The following is a 20,889-nucleotide window of genomic DNA, read 5'->3' on the forward strand; positions in this document are numbered from 1 at the left end:
GAAAATGATCTGACAGAAGTAAAAGAGATGTGTGAGCATGTCATAAACAAAAATCTGGGCCAGCTTTTCCCCTCCCTCCCCGCCCCAACGCCCAATTTGTGAAAGTAACATTCCTTTTCCCTGAATTTGGAGACTCCTTCCAGCTGCTAAAGCTAATATTCCAGGCACTAAAGCTAAAAGTTCTATATCATAGATCAGTCTTAATAAATAATCTGGCAGTCCCTTAGAGCACTCAGTTTCTACGCACTGAATGCTTTTCAGCGACCCTAGGGTCTGTAAAAACCCAGCTGAAAAGTTTCCTTGATTCTAAAGCTAAGAAGTAAATGCATTTTGAGTCTGTTCATGAAGTTATAATCACCTAGTTCCATCAAAAAATACTAACCACTGGTGGCTTGTTTGAAGTTGTTAATTCAGAGCCTTGTTTCAAACTCTAGGGCAGAGCCATCTATTAGAAATATATTGTGAGGCACAAATGCAATTTAAAATTTTCTAGTACTACATTTTTAAAAAGTAAAAAGAAATAGATGAAATTGACTTTAATACCTTTTATTTAGTCCAATAGATCCAAAATGTTATCATTTCAACGTGAAATCAATATAAAAATATTAAGGTATTTTAACATTTTTTAATACTGATTCATCTAAATTGGGTGTATATGTCCATTATAGTACATATTAGTACATTAGTACATTATAGTACATTTAGTACATTATAGTATATCTATAGTACATCTCAGTACAGACTAAGTATATTTCAAATGCTCAATAGCCGCATGTGATTAGTGGCTAGCACACTGAACATCACAGTGGTAGGGAAACTGAGCAAGTACCCACTGTTGAAGAAATGTACTAGAACAACATGACCAAGCATAAAAATGGCTGTGGAAGGTTAATAATATGGTTCGATCAGAGCATTGTAATTGTCTGCTAGTCAAATTTATCCTTAACAAATATTATTCTCCACTATAAACACCAGTTCTGTGGTTAGAATTGGGAACCAAGAAAACTTGGTACAGCCAACTGGAAGCATTTGCTCTGTCTCCTGAGTTTGTGTTGAATTCTAAATGCTTGGTTGCTTGTGAGATTTATGGTAGGTTTGGTATCCATATTCTCCCATTTTAAGCCCTGCCGCACTGCCCCGTTCTCTTCCAAGTTCTGACCAACTGAGAAAGGAAACTGTTTAGTCAAATGAGAAGCAAATACCAGTCTTTTCGATTTTTTATTTTGAGATCATTGTATATTCACATGCATATATGAGATGATACAGAGCAATCCCTTCTGCCCTTTACTCAGTTTCCCCCAATGATGACATCCTCCCAAATTATAGTACAACATCAAAACTGGGATGTTGTCACTGTTACAGAACATTCCTGTCACAAGCATCCCTCATGTTGTCCTTTTATAACCCACTTCACCCTCATCCCCACCCCAAGAACCCCTGGCAATATTTAATCTGTTCATTTTTATAAGTTTATCATATCAAGAATGATATCATACAGTATGTAAACTTTGAGGATTGGTTTTTCACTCAGCATAATTTTTCAGAGATTCATCTAGATTGTTTCAACAGCTGACTCCTTTTTATTGCTGAATAGTATTCCTTGGTATGGATTACCGCAGTTTAACTATTTACCTATTGAAGGCTACATCGGTTGTTTCCGGTTTGGAGCTGTTACACATAAAGCTGCTATAAACATTCGTGTATAGGTTTTTATGTGAACATAAGTCTTTTTTTCTCTACGATAAATGTCCAAGAATACGATTGCTGGATCATATGGTAGTTGTATGTTTAGTTTAAGAAACCACCAAATTCTTTTCCGGAATGGCTTTACTAGTTTTCATTTTCACCAACTGTGTATGAGTTATCGTTTCTCCACATCCCCACGAGCATATAGTGTTGTCAATATTTACTTTAGCCATCTGCTAGGTTTATAGTATTAATCTCATTTAGTTTTAACTTATATTTTCCTAATGGCTGACATCTTTTCATGTGTTATTTGCCATCTTATGTCCTCTTCAGTTCATGTCTTATGACCATGTTCTACCCGGATTGCATTTTTACCGTTGAGCTGTGAGAGTTCTTCATATATTCTAGATAATATCCATGGCCAAATATGTGATCTGCAAATATATTCTCCCACTCTGTAGCTTTTCATTCTTTTAAAAGAGTCTTTCACAGAGTAAAAAGTATTTCATTTTGATTAGCTTCAATTTGTCAATTTTCTTTTTATGAATCATGTTTTTAGTGTCAAGTCTAAGAATGCTTTGCCTAGCCCTATTCCTGAAGATTTTCTTGCCTATGACGTCCAACTGCTTCAGCACCATTTGTTGAAAGGGCCGTCCTTCCTTAATTGAATCATTTTCACACCTTTCTCAAAAATCAGTCAGGCATATTTGTGTGGGTCTGTTTCTGGGTTCTCTGTTCTGTCCTCTCAATCTACATTTGTCCCTCTGCCAAGACCACACAGTTTTGATTACTATAGTTATATAATTAATCTTAAAATCAGGATGATTGATTCATGTCACTTTATTATTTCAAAAATTTTTTAGCTATTCTAGTTCCTTGGCCTTTCCATATAAATTTTAGAATAATCTTGTTGTTATCTGCAAAACAATTTGCTGGAATTTTTATAAGCATTGTGTTAAACTGGGAAGAACCGACATCTTTACTGTGTTGTGTTTTCTAATCCACCAGCATAGTATGCCTCTCTATTTATTCAGCCTTTCTTTGATTTATTATCTATATGAAGCTTTCAACAAACGAGTCCTATACATGTTATATTTACATACAAATATTTACATACAAATATGAATGATTATAAATGATAGTGCTTATAATTTTACTGTCTATGCGTTCATTATCTGTATGTAAAAATATAATTGGTTTTTGTATGTTTATATTGTATCCTGCGACTTTGCTGAGCTCACTTATTCTAGTTTTTCTTCATAAATTGGGGTTTTATATAGACAGTTATGCCATCTGCAAAAAAGGAAAGTTTTCTTTCTTTCTTTCTTTCTGTATATAGGTATATATACATTTTATTTCCTTTTCATGCCTCATTGCACTGGCTAGAATGCCCAGCACTATGTAGAATACAAGTGGTGAGAGCAAATATCTTGGCCTTGTTCCCAGTCTTAGGGGAACATTAAATATGATGTTAGTTGTAGGTTTTTGGTAGATATTCTTTGTCAAGTTGAGTTCCCCCTATAACTAGTGTTCTGAGAGTTTTTTTATAATGAATGAAGATTGTGTTATCAAATGATTTTTCTGCATTGATTTATATAACCATGTGATTTTTTTTCTTCTTTAGCCTGTTAATATGGTGGAGTACATTAATTGATTTTCAGATACCATACCAACTTTGTATCCTTGGAATAAATCCCACTTTCTCGTGGTGTGTAATTCTTTTTATAGATTGCTGAATTCTACTGCATAGTAATTTGTTAAGGATTTTTTCATGTGTATTCATGAGGAATATTGGTTAGTAGTTTTGTACTGTATCTGGTTTTGGTGTCGGGGTGATATTGACTTTACAAAATGATTTTTTTACTATATTTTAATTTTTTTTTCCAATTACAATTGACATTTAATATTATGTTTCAGGTATACAGTATATAACTTACAAAGTGATCCCCCCAAAAAGTCTTACACCCCCCTAGCACCGTGCATAGTTATTACAATATTACCCTATGTTGTACTTTATATCCCTGAGACTATTTTGTAACTGCCAATTGTAATTCTTACTGCCTTTACTCAGTCCCCCAACCCTCCTCCCACATCGCAGCCGATCAGTCTGTTCTCCGTATCTGTGAGTCTGTTTCTGTTTTGTTTGTTCATTTATTTTGTTTTTTAGATTCTACATATAAGTAAAATCATTTGGTATTTGTCTTTGTCTGACTTATTTCGCTTAGCATAGTACCCTCTAGGTCCATCCATGTTGTCTCAAAAGGAAAGATTTCATTTTTTTTATGACTAATATTCCATCGTATATATGAACCAAATTTCTTTATCCAGTTGTCTCCTGATGGACACTTAGGTTGTTTCCATAACTTGGCTATTGCAAATACTGCAGCAATGAACATACGGATGCATATAACTTTTCGATTAATGTTTTAGATTTCTTCATAAATACTCAGAAGTGGAATTGCTGGGTCATGTGGTAGTTCTACTTTTAATTTTTTGAGGAACCTCCATACTGTTTTCCATACTGGCAGCACCAATTTGCAATCCTACTAACAGTGCATGGGGATTCTCTTTTATCCACATCCTCATCACTTTTTGTTTGCTGATTTATTGATAGCCATTCTGACCCGTGTGAGATGATAATCTCATTGTGGTTTTAATTGGCATTTCTCTGATGATTAGTGATGCTGATCATCTTTCTCATGTGTCTGTATGTCTTCTTTGGAGAAATGTCTATTCAGTTCCCCTGCCCAATTTTTAATCGGATTATTTAAGGGTTTTTTGTTTGTTTGTTTGTTTGTTTGTTTGTTTTGGTGTTAAGTTGTATGAGTTCTTTATATATATTGGTCATTAACCCCTGCATCACTGGTGAATATCTCCTCCTATTCAGTAGGTTGTCTTTTCATTTTGTTGATGGTTTCCTTTGCTGTGCAAAACCTTTTTATTGATATACTCCCATTTGTTTAGTTTTTCTTTTGTTTCCCTTGCCCAAGGAGATATATCACGAATAATATTACTAGGAGCAATGTCAGAGAGTTTACTGCCTGTGTTTATTCCTAGGAGGTTTATGGTTTCGGGTCTTACATTTAAGTCCTTAATTCATTTCGAGTTTATTCTTTTCTCAATACCATTTATGGAAGAGACTGTCTTTACCCCATTTATACTCTTGCCTCTTTTGTCTTAGAGTAATTGACCGTATAGGCATGGGTTTATTTCTGGGCTCTCTATTCTGTTCCATTGATCTCTGTGTCTATTTTTATGCCAGTACCATGCTGTTTTGATTACAATAGCCTTGTAGTATAGCCTGATACCTCCAACTTTGTTGTTCTTTCTTAAGATTGCTTTGGCTATATGGGATCTTTTGTGGTTCATATAAATTTTAGGATTATTTGTTCTAGTTCTATGGAAAATGCCATTGGTAATTTGATAGGGATTGTACTGAATCTGTAGATTCTTTGGGTAGTATGGACATTTTAACAATGTTGATTCTTCCTATCCATGAGCACAGTATAGCCTTCCATTTTTTTGATTTCTTTCTTCATTGTCTTATAGTTTTCCAGATCTTTTACCTCGTGGGTTAAATTTATTCCTGTGTGTTTTATTCTTTTTGATGAAATTGTAAGTGGGATTGTTTTCTTAATTTCTCTTAAGGATAGTTTCTTATCGGTGTACAAAAATACAACCTATTTCTGAATGCTAATTTTGTATCCTGCTACTTTACTGCATTCATTTATTAGTTCTAATAGTTTTTTGGTACAGTCTTTAGGGTACTCAATATATTGTATCATGTAATCTGCAACTACTGACAGTTTTACTTCTTCCTTTCCAAGTTGGATGCCTTTTAGTTGTTTTTCTTGTTTGAATGCTGTGGGTAGGATTTCCAATACTATATTTAATAAAAGTGGTTAAAGTGGACATCTTTATCTTGTTCATGATGTTAAGAAAAAGCTTTCAGCTTTTCACCATTGTGTATGATATTATCTGTGGATGTGCCATATATGGCCTTTATTATGTTAAGGTATGTTCCCTCTATCCCCACTTTGCTGAGAGTTTTAATCATAAATGGTTGTTGGATTTTGTCAAATGCTTTTCCTGCATTTCTTGATATGATCATATGATTTTTATCCTTCATTTTGTTTATGTGGTGTATCACATTAATTGATTTGTAGATATTGAACCAGTTTTGCATCTCAGGAAAAAAAATGCCACTTGATCATGGTGTATTGCAGAATTTGGTTTGCTAATATTTTGTTGAGGAGTTTTACATCTATATTCACCAGAGATATTAGGATGTATAAATCTATTTTAGCTGGCTTTCTGAGACACCATTCTGTTATAAGATGGGGTTACACTACCTCATTGCTGCCAGGCAGAGGTAGAAGTCCAAGTTCCTATTCAACTTCCACTGATACCTGAAAAGAAGAGTGCATTCTTATTGCCTGGTGGGATGGAAATCCAGGATCCCCATATGGTCTCTACTGACACCACAGGGAGAATGTAGCTTATTGCTGGACTAGCTCTTCACTTGGCATTCTCTGATCCCACTCTGGCAGGGGCATTGAGGTACCTCATTACAGCACTGATGAGGGTAGAAATCTATGCTGGCATGAATAGGAAAAGGGCCAAAGTTTTTCTATGATGTTGGCTTGGGTAGGGTCATTATTCTATAGAAGCTTTCTGTCTTGCTAGGCTGCCCCTACACAATCCATTAGCTAAAGAGAGTAGGCTTTTGTCGGGGCTAATTTTTTGTTTGATTGTTGTCTGTGCTCATTGGCATTTCTAGGTTGCTGGCATCTTCAGCTTTAAGTCTGGGATATATGAGGCAAAAAGAAAACCCAGGGAAGTCACCACCAAATTGTTCTTTTAGTCTGCAAATCCCTAGCAGGTCTGCATTCTCTGCACCTTTCAGAGTCTTCTTAGGTTTGTGTAATAAATAATATCCAGGTTTTTAGTTGTACTTAGCAAGAGGAATAGGGGAAAGTGCATCTCTTCCACTTTCCTGGAAGTCATTCAAAGTACCATTATCTTAATCTGTGCAGGTACTCTATAAATCACATGCGGAGCTCTGGGAGACGCCGGGTGAGAGGATGGGCCTGGAGCTGAGGCTGGAGTGGCATCTCCTCACTTCGGATCTGAGCCTTGGGACCCACGCACACAGACATGTGTAGTTTTCACTAAACTACAAAGCTGTGTTACATGACCCGGGACGCCAGCTTATCCCTTCCTTTTTGCTGTTTTTGTTACTCTGCAGGAGGTTGTGGCTCACTGGATTGCTGAAAGCCGCATTGCCATTGAAGAGATCCGCTTGTTGACCTTGAAAGCTGCCCACAGCATTGACACTCTGGGCGTTGCTGGCGCTAGGAAGGAGGTGAGGCCCCTTGGACCACTGCCTGCGAAGCCTTCTCCAGTTTCTCTACTCACTGGGTATTTCAGGTCTCGTGGTACCTTCCTAGCACTCAGAATTTGGGAAGCTTCTATGTGATTTTGGTTTAAAGTTATAAATGTATAGCACTTGCTAGTTTTCCTTTCACTGAGCTGCTTTGCAAATGATTTTCAGGATGCCAAATATCTTCATTTTTGAGATACAGCAAGTGAGATTAGGGAAATCCTAGACTTTATACAAACCTGGTATTGTACTCAGTGTGTCACTTTCTGCTAGCCTTGTGACATTGGGCCAAGTAACCTTTCTGCCTAGGGTTCTAGTGGAGTGAACAAGATGATATAGAATGCACAGCACTGTGCTGACACATAGCAAATGTATCATAAAAGGTACCTCTTGCCCCTTGCCATTTTATGTTTCTGGCTTATATGGAATAAGAACATGATCATTTAATTCTAAAAGCTATTAAAATTGCTTAGAGAAAACTGATCAGTGAAGACTCTTGAACTCTTTTTATGACCCCCTAAGATGATGAATGTAATTTATCAGCTGCCTGAAATTCTTTTGGAAATAGGAAAATTATAAATAAATTAATAGAATGTGATTTGGAAGAGATATCTCTTTCCAGAAGGTCCATATTAACTGAAATATGGCAATTAGCTGCATGACAGCGGATGTCTTTGTTGGCTTTCATCAGAAATCCTGTTTTTGTGGTGAACGCATGTGGGAAAGTTCCCTTGTTTCATTTCACAAAGAAAATACAGATTATATCAAATTCTGCCACATTGTGTATTATTGAAGAAAGGAACATTCTTTTGGTACCTTGCTTTTGTAGATCGCAATGATTAAAGTGGCTAACCCCCGGGCCGTCTGCAGAATTATTGACCAGGCCATCCAGGTGTGTGGAGGCGCAGGTGTTTCCCAGGATTACCCTCTGGCTCACATGTGAGTAGCTGCCATGTAATAACTATCTAAATGTGATAGGCTTGGAGTTAAAAATCTACAGATGCCTTGACACTAAGAAGAAAATAAAGATACCAACTTACATTAAAGTATAAATTGAAGGCCAAATAAAGATCTAGTTATATGCAGATTTTCAGCTGCATGGAATATCGGTGCCCTAACCCCCATGTTGTTCAAGGGTCAACTGTAGTATAGGTACTTTAGTATAGAGCCCAGTACCAATAGATAGTTGCTCTTATGATTACAATTACCATTTCATTCAATTATGTTAACTTTTACACTGGGTTCCCGGGTAGAAGAAATAACATGGGGAACCAGGAAGAAGAGGAGACAGAGATGGCCACAAGGAACCCAGAGCCAGGGTTAGGTATGTACTTAGGATGATCTCAGCCCATTTTGCAGCAGTGCATGTCAACGACCATCTCATGTCTGGATTCTGGTTGCTAGGAGTCAAGAAGGAAAACTGTCCATGCCCATTACCTCAGTCACAATGCCACCGTCTCTATCACACTGGAGGTGATGGAGGTGGGCCCCATCAATCTTTCACCTGAAGAAAGAACTAAATATATAGTACTATATAATTATAGTATATAAGTATTATATATTTATACTTCACTGCTTGTGATGGGGAACCAGGAAGAAGAGGAGACAGAGATGGCCACAAGGAACCCAGAGCCAGGGTTAGGTATGTACTTAGGATGATCTCAGCCCATTTTGCAGCAGTGCATGTCAACGACCATCTCATGTCTGGATTCTGGTTGCTAGGAGTCAAGAAGGAAAACTGTCCATGCCCATTACCTCACAGTCACAATGCCACCGTCTCTATCACACTGGAGGTGATGGAGGTGGGCCCCATCAATCTTTCACCTGAAGAAAGAACTAAATATATAGTACTATATAATTATAGTATATAAGTATTATATATTTATACTTCACTGCTTGTGGCTTACCTAAGAGATCTCTTAGCTCTAGCAACTCCTAGTAACCTATAGCAAATCAAGACTGAGATTAAGCCCACTGCACGGTGCCCTTTAAGAGTCCACTTTCCAAGGTGAGAATTTTTTAAATGGCATTTCAGTTGTCCTTGGGCTTTTTCCTTGATTTGCTCTGTGCTCTCTTTTTCTTATCACTGCCTTGGCGAGATTTCAAAAATTAATAGTTTTGGCTTAGAATCAGAATGACTGACGTTAACGTATCATGTTTCTCTCTGATAACTCCTGCCATCCGTGTTCTTTCTGTTTTTCTAGGTATGCCCTAACGCGAGTTTTGCGCATAGCAGATGGGCCTGACGAAGTCCACCTCTCAATAATCGTAAAGCTGGAGCTTGCAGACCAAGCCAGAAGCTTGAGGGCCACACGTCTGACACCGTCTCACCTTTAGACAGACTTCATGAGCATTGGAGTCTCATTCTATTTTTGCAGCAATTTGAGCATCTGTTTTGATCAGTGGGTTTTATAATTTCAAGGGTCACACGGGTTTAAGTTAAATACATTCTATAGCTGTTGTCATTCAGTCTAATATCTAAGTATTTATGATTTTTTAAACACTAAACTAGTAAAGATAATAAATTGGAGAGCTAAAGCATAGTCATAAAAATATTTTCACTTTTTAATTCTCATGAATTGTTCCATTTAAATAAATACTCAAGGAATATTTAATCATTACTTTGTAAAAAAATAGAGTGGGATCTCCTTTTTAACATTGATTTTAGGGGTTGGTTTAACACATTGCAGTTATGTTTTCATTGGAGGAAGATGCATGACTGGGTCATTTTAGAATTCAAATATTAAGTGTCTTCATAATTCAACAGCATTTATACAAAAATCTGAATGCAGTTTAAAGTTTCCTAGAAAATATGGCATATTATGAGAAAATGTAATTAAGAAAAAGTTTAATAATCTATATGTTCATGAGACAGTGGATAGTTTAAGATACAAGAAAGTTATTTAATTTTGAAAAGAGATTGATATTCTCAACTCAATCACTGGAAAACTTTTAAGTATGCTTGGCATAACTTGGGTATGTGAATTGACTTTCAAATGTAAATTTTATGAAATTTAAATACAGAGCAAGTATTCTGAATGAAAATTTAAGCATCTCAATTAAGAAATAAAGTATAAAATACACACCAAATTTTGAAGACTTAGTTATGAAAAGAATATTTTTATTAATATTTACTTTATTAATACTTTTAAAATATTGATTACATGTTGAAATAAAATTTGGATATTTTGAATTAAATGAAATATATAATTAATTTTACTTATTTCTTGTTACCTTTTTAGTGTGGATGCCATTGGAATAATAACTGGTAAATTTAAATTTTCAAATAAAAGTATTTTTATTTCTAAAAACGATAAAAAACGTTTTATTAGAAACCATACATATCATATAAATTTATTAAGGTCATGAGATTATTTCAACCATTATTTAAATGTCATCTTGGAATGGGGATGGGGAGCAGACATTTGACAAAGACCTGGGTTCTGATTCCTTGTATGTCATTTGGCCCAGTTAAACATTTGCCTTTGAGCCCTTAACCTCTCTGCACCTCATTTTTCTTTCTAAACATTGGGATTAACTTTTAAACCTAGAGAACCCTTACCTACTGAGGGTTGGTTGTGACACTCACTGAAGCCACATAGAAGCACCTTGATTTTTGTGAACCACAATATTGTACTTTATAAGGTATTCTTATTTAAAGTGAACAAAATCTTATAACCCAATCAATTTAACCCTATTACTAGTTTTAAAAGTTGTGACTTAGAAGAAATCAGGTTGTTTCTGGACAATTAGAATTAAAGGTTATATCTGATACTTATTTTTGTGATAATTCTGCCTTTGAGGAAAACTGGCTAAAACTGGTGGTTGTTTCAATTCATCTATTTTTATCTGTGTCTGTCATATACACAGCCATCCCTAAGGCAAGTCACTCCATGTGGTCCATTTCTACTTCTCTCCTCCACCCTTAATTTATTCAGATAAAATGGGTCGATGGCTAATACCACCCAGGTGAAGAGCCATAGTAAGGGTTGTTTTGAAAGGGAAAATTCTAATCTCCAAAGGATAAAATAAGATTGAGACCCTTAGGCTCCGTCACATGAACGACTGGACTGACTGTAGGCCACTCGCAGCCATCTCTGGGATCTCCTCAGGCTGTCAGCAGACGTCGCTTATGCAGCAGCCCACCAGGGACAGTCAGTCAGGTTCGCCATGCTTTTGAAACCACATGGTTTTAAAATAAGAAGTTGCCCTTTATAATACCTACATGGCGGGAAGGAAGGAAGGCGAGAACTCACCAGTGAGGGCTTTTTCCACCAAGAACTCCCCAAGATGTACGTGTGGTCAGCAGCAGGGAGAGCTGTCCAACAGGAAGTTACCAAGTGCTTCCGCACAAAGCAGTCATGGAAGGCGTGGCAGTGCTTTTCCAGGGGGTTCTCTTTGGTAGTGGACATTTTAACCTTTGAGAATACATAATAGAAAAGTCAACTGATCATGGAGGAACCGATTTCCTCATCAACCTGTGGTTCTTTACAAAGGCTTCCCTGAGATCTACATCACCCAGCTCTTCCCACAACTACGGCCTACTTAGACCTCTTGGCCTGCTCACGTTCCGTCCATGAGAACTGAAGTGGGTGAAAGCAGCAAAGTCCAAGAGCAGCATTAGGTACTTTCATAGGTTACGTTAGGCTTGCGAATAACACTTTTCTCACTCTTTAAGCTACAACAGTCTGAGAAGTTCAGAAGGTAGATACTTCTTATCCAGGCTTCTGAAGGGATTCAAATTAATGAAGATCCTAAATAAAGGATGTTATAGAGTGAAATCTATTTAAGAAAATGTTTTCTGTGAACAAATGCTCTTTCAATAGAGCCAGGTAACCTTGGCCAGGCTTCGCTTTTTCACTGGCACTTCATAATCCCTCCCCAAAGAAGTAAAAGGGGTGCAAACCAATCAGTGGACCTACTGTTAGCCCATGGGACAGTGTTTGTCTGTGGCATGTATTTCTTCATTTCTTTTGCCTGGATTACTGTTGCAGTCTCCTCACTGGGTTTCTAGTCTTTCCTCACAGCAGCCAGCATGACCCTTTCAAAGTGTTGCAGTGGTTTCCGTCTCATAATAAAATCCACAGTCCTTGCCTTGACTGACAGAGTTTGCCATCTGAGCGTGTCCCTGACACTTCTCTGAGCTCATCCCCCTGGCTCACTCCCTCCATCATGGCTTCCTGGCTCCCGTTCCAACAGTCAATCATACTCAGGTTTGGTTCTCACTGTTTTTGCTACCTGAAAAGATCTACCCTAAGATTTCCAGAAGCCTGCTCAAAGGTCACCTTATCAAAGTGTCCTTTCTTGACCACTTGTTCTAAACTAGCACCACATGCTTCATCATTCTCCACCTCTTTACCTGCCATCCTTTTTTTTTTCATAGCAGTTACCATTTGACATATGCCTTATCTACTTATTTATGGTCTGTCTTCTCACTAGAGTGTAAGCCCCACTTTTCCCTTCTACAGTCACTTATTTCACTTTTTTTGTGTGTAGTGAGGGTCTCCTCAGTCCCTGGAGCATGTCTGAGCTCTAGTATGCACTCAATAGAAGTACGAATGAATGAATGAATGATGAGCATGGATGGTCTCCTGATCCCTGATTTGCATTTGGTGAGATGACAAAGCATTTATTTATAGGTCTACGAAGAGAACAGAGCAGAAAGCCTGAGACCCAGCCGCTGAAGAGATGGGACCGTAGACCTAGAATGGGGTACAAATAGCTGGAGAAAACTGGGGCTCAGACAGGACATCAGTGCCCCAGCAGCAAGGGGTGCACAGAAGTTTGAACAAATCAGTTGATGAGATAGTTTGAGTATTTAACAATCCAGGAGAATGCATATTTACTTTTGTAAATTTTTCTGATGTCTAATCCAATCTAATCAGTCAAGAGTGCTATAATGGGCTCTAGGTACAAAGAGAAGTCAGATGCCTAAGAAAAACAAAACCACTCTTGGTGATTGTTGGAATTTTCCAATTTTCCAAATAAACAGGATTCTGGGAAGTGTCCTCACTTAACTCAAGGCAGACAAAGAACACTTAGGGTTTATGATCGTGCCACAATATTTTTATTTCCCTTTTTTTTTTTTTCAGTATCTCTTTCTCACTGGGGTGATTGAGTTTATCCTGAAAATCCTTGTACATCCTAGTGTCAGAGTGTGGTTGCTATAAGCTCTGTGAAAAAAGATCTTTCCTCTGCTTCATCTTCACCCAAAAATATGTGAACAAACAAAGGGTGATTATCTGGAGTGGTCCCTCTCTCAGGACACCCTAAGTAAGTATTGGTCAAATGGAGAATGGCTGTGGACAGGGTCTCCAGAAGGCCTTCACCAGCACTCCTGAGCCTGTTGGGTTGATGGCTAATACCACCCAGGTGAAGAGCCATGTTTCACTTTTTAAATGGTTGACTGCAGATGCCTCCTCTCCCCAGCACCTTACCTCTCTGCCTGCAATTTCCACCATTCTTTTTCCTTACTCCACACCAGCCACGTTGGCCTTCTGCTGTTCCTCTAATACCAGATTTTTTTAAGTTAGAAACCATATTTATTGTTTCCTATTAAAACAAGGCATTCTTATGGGAAAAAAAAAGTGCCAGAAAAAGGCTTCCTGGATTTTCTCATGGGGTCTATCGATTCAAACCTTTCCTCACTGTGAAGATGGGAGAGCCCTCCCCCTCGTCCTGGAAAATTAGGCTACTCTAGTTTGACTTTTGGTTATTTGCATGAATAAAAAAAAATCAAAACCCAATTGTTAACGGGCTGTCCTTAGGCACATATGCCCAGTCCACTTGGACAGACAGAGTGGGCCTTAGATCCACATCCTCATGTGCATTCAGGATTAAAAGTACCCTGGAAATCAGGTGGGTGTTCCTAACTAGGGAACCGAGGAAGTCCCCAGCTCTTGGTCAGCTGGTTCGAATGACACAGAGCCTCCAGTGAGAGGTTGATTCCCTTTCCAGCAAGGATCATTTGGGGTCCAGTAGGATAGCCTTCCAGCCATGGTGGCATCTGGTCTCTTGAGATCTCTCAAACTGACAAGAGTGGATTCAAGTTTCAAAATGGCACACCAAAGCATACACGGTAGAGCGTGTCATTACGACAACAGACTCACCAAGTCCACGAGCAGAGCGGACCTCAACATCCTCCTCCCCGTGGTCCTGCCCCCTGCTCCTCAGTGGCCACTCCCAGCATCCAGAAGCTTTGAGTAGCCCTCGGCCTCACAAGTTAGAGGTGGCCTAATTAAGCAACTTCACGGCAACTCTGAGGCCAAAGTCCTACCTCAGGGTCTTTACACTTGCTTTTCTGTTTGCTAGAAAACTCCCCTCCCCCCACTTCATATTCTCAAGGCTTGCTCCTTTCCTGCAAATATAACATTCTAAGGGTTCCTTCTGTGATCGCCCCAACTAAATTTCTATGCCTTTTCAGCACACGCATACAAACGTTCCTTATCCCCTTCCCTGGTTTGGTTTTCTTCTTAGAACTTTCAGAAGGAAACATACTCTATATTCTCTTTCATTTGGCTTATTATCCCCTCTCCCCCACTAAAAAGTATACTTTAGCAGAGAGGTGTTTTTGTCGATTTTGCTCACTGCTATATCCTTAGTGTCTAGTACAATGCCTAGAGTGTAAATAATTGGTGCTCAATAAATATTTGTTGAGTGCATGAATGGAATTCCTCCAGCTGAAGGGCAGGGCTCCCAGGAAGTTTGCTTAACATCTGTATCAGAAATATGGCAGCATAGGCTCATGTTTACTCACTAGTCATGCAGATGCTTACAAGTAGGCCTAAAGCCATGCTTCACAACCCTGGCTGAGCATCACACTCTTCAAGGAGCTTGATACAGACTCAGCTGTTTCTGCCAGTGCCCCAGTCCCAGCCCTGATGTGACTTTGATGGTAACAAGATATACCAGGGATTCTAATGAAATAAAGGGTCGAGGGTAGAGACTCACTTCCTGGCAAATCATGATGAGGTCTGTTAGGATGTTTGATTGCAAACACCAGGAAGAGACAGGCTAATGTGAGCAAAAAGGAATCTGTTAGGTAGAATTAGAAGACTAAGGCAGTGGTCCCCAACCATTTTGGCATTGGGGACCGGAGCTCCTATGAGAATCTAATGCCTGATGATCTGAGGTGGAGCTGAGGCGGTGATGCTAACGCTGGAGAGCTTTGCTAGCTCGCTCACCTGCCGCTCACTTCCTACTGTGTGGCCTGGTTCCTAACAGGCAATGGACCAGTACCGGTCTACAGCTCAGGGGTTGAGGACCCCTAGACTAAGGAAGTCTGGAATATCTCACCAAGACACAGGTAGAGAAAGTGACTCCTGCAGTTGCTTACCTCCCTTTGACCTGCCCACCAGTTCTCTGTCCTTGCCTTGCTTGCCCAGGCTCTGAGGAGAATTTGGTTGGCCAAACTCAGATTATAGATCCACCCCAGCCTGTCCTGGAACAGGAAGAGCGAAGAGAAATATAAGCAAGCCACATGAGTGATTTTATAATTTCTAGTGTCACATTAAAAAAAAAGTAAAAAGCAACATGTGGAGTTAATTTTAACAATGTATTTTATTTAACCTAATATATCCAAATATTATCATTTCAACATGTACCCAACATAAAAAAGTATCAATAAGATATTTTACAGGTTCTCTCCAAAATCCAGAGTATATTTTACATTTATAACGTGTCTTAATTTGGAAGCTGAATTTTCAATGGAAATACTTGAACTGTAAGAAGTTAATTGTATGTACATAAAATTTAGTTGAAAAAGTAGATTCACTTACTCAAATTGTTTCAAACATACTTAATTTTTCAAAAACTGAATTGTGCATCAGTTTTAAATTTAAATAAGTTAACTAAAGTTAAAGCAACCTAGGTGCCCATCGATAGAGTGGATAAAGATGTTATGATACGTGTATGCAACGGAATATTACTCAGCTATTTAAAAAATGAAATCTTACCATTTGTAATGACATGGATGGACCTAAAGGGTGTTATGGTGGGTGAAATAAGTCAGAGAAAGATTAACGTATGATTTCACTTATATGCGGAGTCTCAGGAACAAAAGAAATGAGCAAACTAAATGAAAACAGACTCACAGAGAACAAACTGGTGATTGCTAGAGAGAGGGAGGTTGGGGGACGTGGTAAAAAAGGTGTACAAATTAGAAATTACAAAACACGGGGATATAGAGTACAGCATAGGGCATACAGTCAGTATTATTGTAATGGTTGTGATGCCAGGTAGGTGCTAGATCACTTCATGGATTGTATAAATGTCGAACTTTTTAAAATTTAAAATAAAATATAGATAAACAAATATTCTGTTCCTAGATACATTTTAAGTTCTCAATAGTTACATGTGGCCAGTGGCTACTATATCAGATGGCACGGCTCTGTCCCTTTAGCTTCGACAGTTTGAGAGGTCACCAGGATTCCTTCCCACCAAAATCATATTCAATGGGGAAAGGACTTGAGCATTATTAGAAATGGAGAATGGGTGCTGAGCAGTCAAAACAACTGTCTAGAATGGTGTCTAAAGGAAGATAGTGATTTTATATCTTCCATGTTTTTGTCTAGTGAAGGAAAAAAGTTAAGTTCGGTGTATTTTCTGTATTTGAGGAAAAAAAAAACCCACTCAGCACGACAAGGAACTGCTAAGCATTTCTAGTTTACCAAAGATCCTGTGGTATAACCAATTCCTAAAAAATTATTTGTGGGATAACCGGTGTTTGCTCGGGGCGGTTAGGGTTTCCAAGTGGAAACAAAGGTTGGCTCCAATATGTTGGTTAGAAGAGTATAAACTCAGCCTCTTAAGGTTACACAACTGATCTGTGAGCCAGAGTCCTTCCAGCTTGGTGGGAATTAATAATGATCTTGTCATAGAAAATGGAGACATTTTTTACAAAATTCAAAACTACGATCATCAGTTATTCTTTCCCAACCCATCTTCTGCAAAATTGTTTATGATGAAATTTTTGGCTTTGGAGGAAATGGCCCATGAATGGCTTGCTTGCTGCATTTCATTCCATTTAGTCCATTAGAACTCCTATCTTTGTCTCCAAGATGCTAAATGAACTTTTCACTATACGGGACTAAGCCATGAATCAGGCTGGAGGGATGGCCTTCTCGGAGGCAGATGCTCCACACCTAGGAGAATAAGCGCCCCTTCTCTGGAGAGCTGAGAAGCAAATGTGACTCCCTTCACTGCCTGCTCTCATGGGTCATCATGGCTGCTGCTTTGCAGGCCAGATCAATATAGGCCTGTTGAACTTGGCTGCCTACCCTCCTTCTTTGGTTGAAGTTAGTTTTAAATTCTAAACCCAGTTGAAACACTTTTGCAAGAAAGAACTCTCCTTCTAACTCTTCCAGACACCAGACTAAAATCCGAAGGGGTAAAAATTTGACAGGAAAACCATTCTATGCTGTGATCCTCACATACTAGGTTAATGATTTTCTTTGTTCTATTTTTAACTTTTTTGGGGGTGGGGGGGAAGAAACAGCTAGCTCCTCATAGACGCTTTACCTTTTGCCAGAAGTAGCGCATGAATGCTGAGGGACTTAATGTTATTTCGTTCCTATTCATTGTCAGCTTTGCTATCTTACGATTCTTAAGTGTATTAAGAATCTTATTTATAGCTAGTTGAAGCCACACTAGACCAACTGGAATTGAAAGAACACCAGATTAATTTTACAGTTGAGACAAAGGACCCCTGCAATCCTGGGCATTTCAGCCAGCCTTACTGATGCAGGGCGGGGCGAATCCCTCAGCTGGGGGCACTCCAGCCCTGGCCGAGAGAGAGCTCTTTGCTGAGCACAAGAAAGAATTCAAACTGCCCACCAAAGTTAGAGTCAAGAGGAAAGTTTATTAGAGAAGGGGAAAAGCAAAGACAAGAGAAAGCAAAGACGAAAAGCCAAGGCAAGACAAAAAGCCCAAAGTGTTGGGGAATCCAGCTGATATATCATTCTTAGTTCCTTTGATATGGGCATACAGTGAGAAAGGATAAGAGTATGTAGCATGAAAAGGTAAGAATATGTAGTGTGAAAGGCCTGCTGGCAGTTCCCACCTTGATCCATAGCTTCCCCAGGGTTTTAACCATAGGGAATGAATGATTTTATTTTGTGTAATGTGCTCTGTTTTTCCTGTTTTCCCTTCAGGGTGTAGGAAAATGGTCTATTAGCAATCCCAGCAGAAATCTTCCTTTGTTCTGCAGGTGTCCTTGTGATCTGGCTGCAGGGTTGATCGGCATTTTGCAATCTCTGAATGCAGCTTGATTTAACTTTTTAATTCTCTTGCCTCCTCCCTACATTACTACTGAGAGCACGTAAGGGATGCACTTGTGCACAGGCCCGACTGTCCTTGCCCTCAGGAGGTATTTCATCCAGCGGACAACTCACTCGACCCCACCCATTTATACTACATAGGGCAGAATTTTCATCAACCACACAACCTTGAGGAAATAAACTGCTACTTACACAGGTAAACAGAGGAAAATATTTTCAAAATTTCTCTCTTAAGATCCCATTTCCACTGTAAAAACTTCAGGAAAGTCTGCTCGATTAGTCTGTGGTGACTTCAACTGAAGAACCTGGAAGCTGGAAGGAAGCAAGATAATAGGTGGGATTTTCTTCCTCATTTGGGAATTCTAGTTCCAGCCCCAAACCTTAGTGAGTCAGACTCGGAGAAGCTGGCACTGTTAAAAATACTCAGAAGTCAGAAGAGACTGGCCTGCAGTGGGAATTTCTAATTTTGGAAATGCCCATAGGGCGCTGACTCAGGCATAGCACATGGCTTTATTGATGTCAACTGGTACAAGTTGCTGTTTGCTGTTATCATCCATTTTATACCATGTGAGTTGGGGCTATTTCTTTAATCATGAAGAACTGATTTACTACAAGCCCAAATACTTCCTGAGTGCCTAGTGTGTTCTAGGTATAATGCTAAATTCTAGGGGATTTAAAGATGAACAAGACAGATATGATCTCTGCTCTCACAAAACTTATGTCCTGTGGGGGAAATGGTCGATTAAACAACATGCTCTCATTAAGAGCCCACAATATCAGGAGGGAGTCACAGAAGGCTCTCAGACCTGAAAATGAGAGGGACGAAGAGGAGAGAAAAATGTTCTGGATAGAACAATACGTGTAGAGGTTTGGGAGGAAAAAGGTTGGCAAGTTCTGAAAACGAAAAGTTCCCTATTTTTGGAATAATACAGAGATAGCAGGAGAGATGTCAGTGTAAGAAAGAGCCATGTCACGAAGGACCTCACAACCCAAGATGAGGCACGGGACTTGGTCCTGAGAGCAGTGCAGAAGGGGTCGCGGAAGGGTGTTAAACGTGGGATTGAAAGGACCACATCTGGGTTTTAGAAATATTACTCCATGAAAAATGGACCGGATTCAGACTGCATTAGAAGAAGAAACACCAGTTGGGATCCTGTTGCACTGATCCAAGGAGGACACACTAGAGGCCTACGCAATGGTGGAGACAGACCGGAGAGAGAGTGTAGAGATATTTAAGATACAGAAGAAACAAGACAAATAATTTAAAGCAGTATGGAGAGAGAGATGTTCATGGCTCCAGCATGGCAACTTGGCTACATTTGAAGGTTCGTTCCGTTTATTTAATGGATTTTATATTTATTTTTCACTTTAAATCTTTAATGTAGCTGGGGTATATGTACATATAAGAAAATGAGGGGGGGGACCATTGTATAGATCCTTTCCTATATAAGGAGGGGTCTATATAATGGCTAGCCAGTTGCTTGCAGAATCTATTTTTTCTTTTACCCAAATACATACACGTGTTTAATAGAAAGGCCACCTTCATCATATGCTATTTATCATATACTTGGGCTGATTTTTTATACTGTTTGGTTCTGTTGGCCTTTTGTTTACAGTGCCTATACGTTTTAATTTTCTGCAGCTTTTAAAAACACTTTAAAATCTGGCTCACATATTTTTATAGTATTCTCACAAATGAGCCATAAAATCATTTCATTGGAATTCTGATTGAGATTGCAGTGAATTTAAAGACACCTGACACCTCTACAATATCGAATCATCCTACTTAAGAATAAGATGTGTCTCTTCATTCAGAAATTCCTTCATGTCCTTCAGTAGAGGGCGTCTTCACAGAAATCTTGCACATTTCGTGTTAAGGTTATTCCTAAATATTTTATGGAGTTTTGTTGTTGTTGTTGCTGTGGATACTATTCTACTTCCCACATATTGTTTGCATGCACAAAAGCTGCTTTTTAAAAGTTTTGGCTTTATCATTTTTTAATTTCCCCTTAATATGTACTGATTTTTTAAAAATTGGTTTTTATATTTCAGTATTTTTATTTTATTATTTTTTTTCTTCTCTCATCCTTGGTTTTTATTTTTAATCAAAGATGTTCATGTCAGAGTTCGACAGTGAAATCACTGTTCAAAATCGGTTATGAAAAACATCAGTGGTTCCTCTCCCCCACCCTTCCAATATGCTAATTTCCCATTCCTACGGGCAAACACTTGCAGTTTTAATAAACATGGCTATCTACGTCTAAGTAATGCCAGTGCACTACTGCTCATCTCCCAGCTTTTATTTTTAAAAAATTTCAAAGCTTCAGGGAAGTTATGTGAAGAGTATGATGCACACCTGCATACCCTTATTTAGATTCACATTTGTTGCATGCGTTCTATTTGAGAGTTGCAGACACCATGCCATTTATCCACAATATAATGATCACGTCCGAGAAATCTGACCTTGGTAATGCTACTATTCATAAGTAGATATATTGTGTTACATTGCTTCTTATTGACTTTTTTGTTTTAGCCATTATTTAC

General features: G+C 38.6%; 1 protein-coding gene and 1 long non-coding RNA gene across 3 annotated transcripts in view; one reads left to right on the top strand and one right to left on the bottom strand.

Moving 5' to 3' along the window:
• Positions 1–10,159, top strand: part of ACAD11 (acyl-CoA dehydrogenase family member 11) — a 62,752-nt gene extending 52,593 nt beyond the window's left edge. For both annotated transcript variants that reach the window (XM_006907243.3, XM_025043569.1), the window contains exons 18-20: positions 6,935–7,051; positions 7,899–8,008; positions 9,274–10,159. In XM_006907243.3, the coding sequence (XP_006907305.1) occupies positions 6,935–7,051; positions 7,899–8,008; positions 9,274–9,406 (360 nt within the window). In that variant the 3' untranslated portion in view covers positions 9,407–10,159. The remainder of the gene's footprint in view (positions 1–6,934; positions 7,052–7,898; positions 8,009–9,273) is intronic.
• Positions 10,160–11,281: 1,122 nt separating this feature from the next.
• LOC112475945 lies at positions 11,282–18,922 on the bottom strand. Its single transcript, XR_003044922.1, has 3 exons — positions 18,538–18,922; positions 15,405–15,509; positions 11,282–11,487 (listed from the first exon to the last, which is right to left on the bottom strand). It is a non-coding gene; the product is annotated as an uncharacterized LOC112475945 (long non-coding RNA).
• Between the last annotated feature and the right edge of the window lie 1,967 nt (positions 18,923–20,889).

This window comes from Pteropus alecto, unplaced genomic scaffold, assembly GCF_000325575.1.
Source record: "Pteropus alecto unplaced genomic scaffold, ASM32557v1 scaffold92, whole genome shotgun sequence".
NCBI lineage: Eukaryota > Metazoa > Chordata > Mammalia > Chiroptera > Pteropodidae > Pteropus > Pteropus alecto.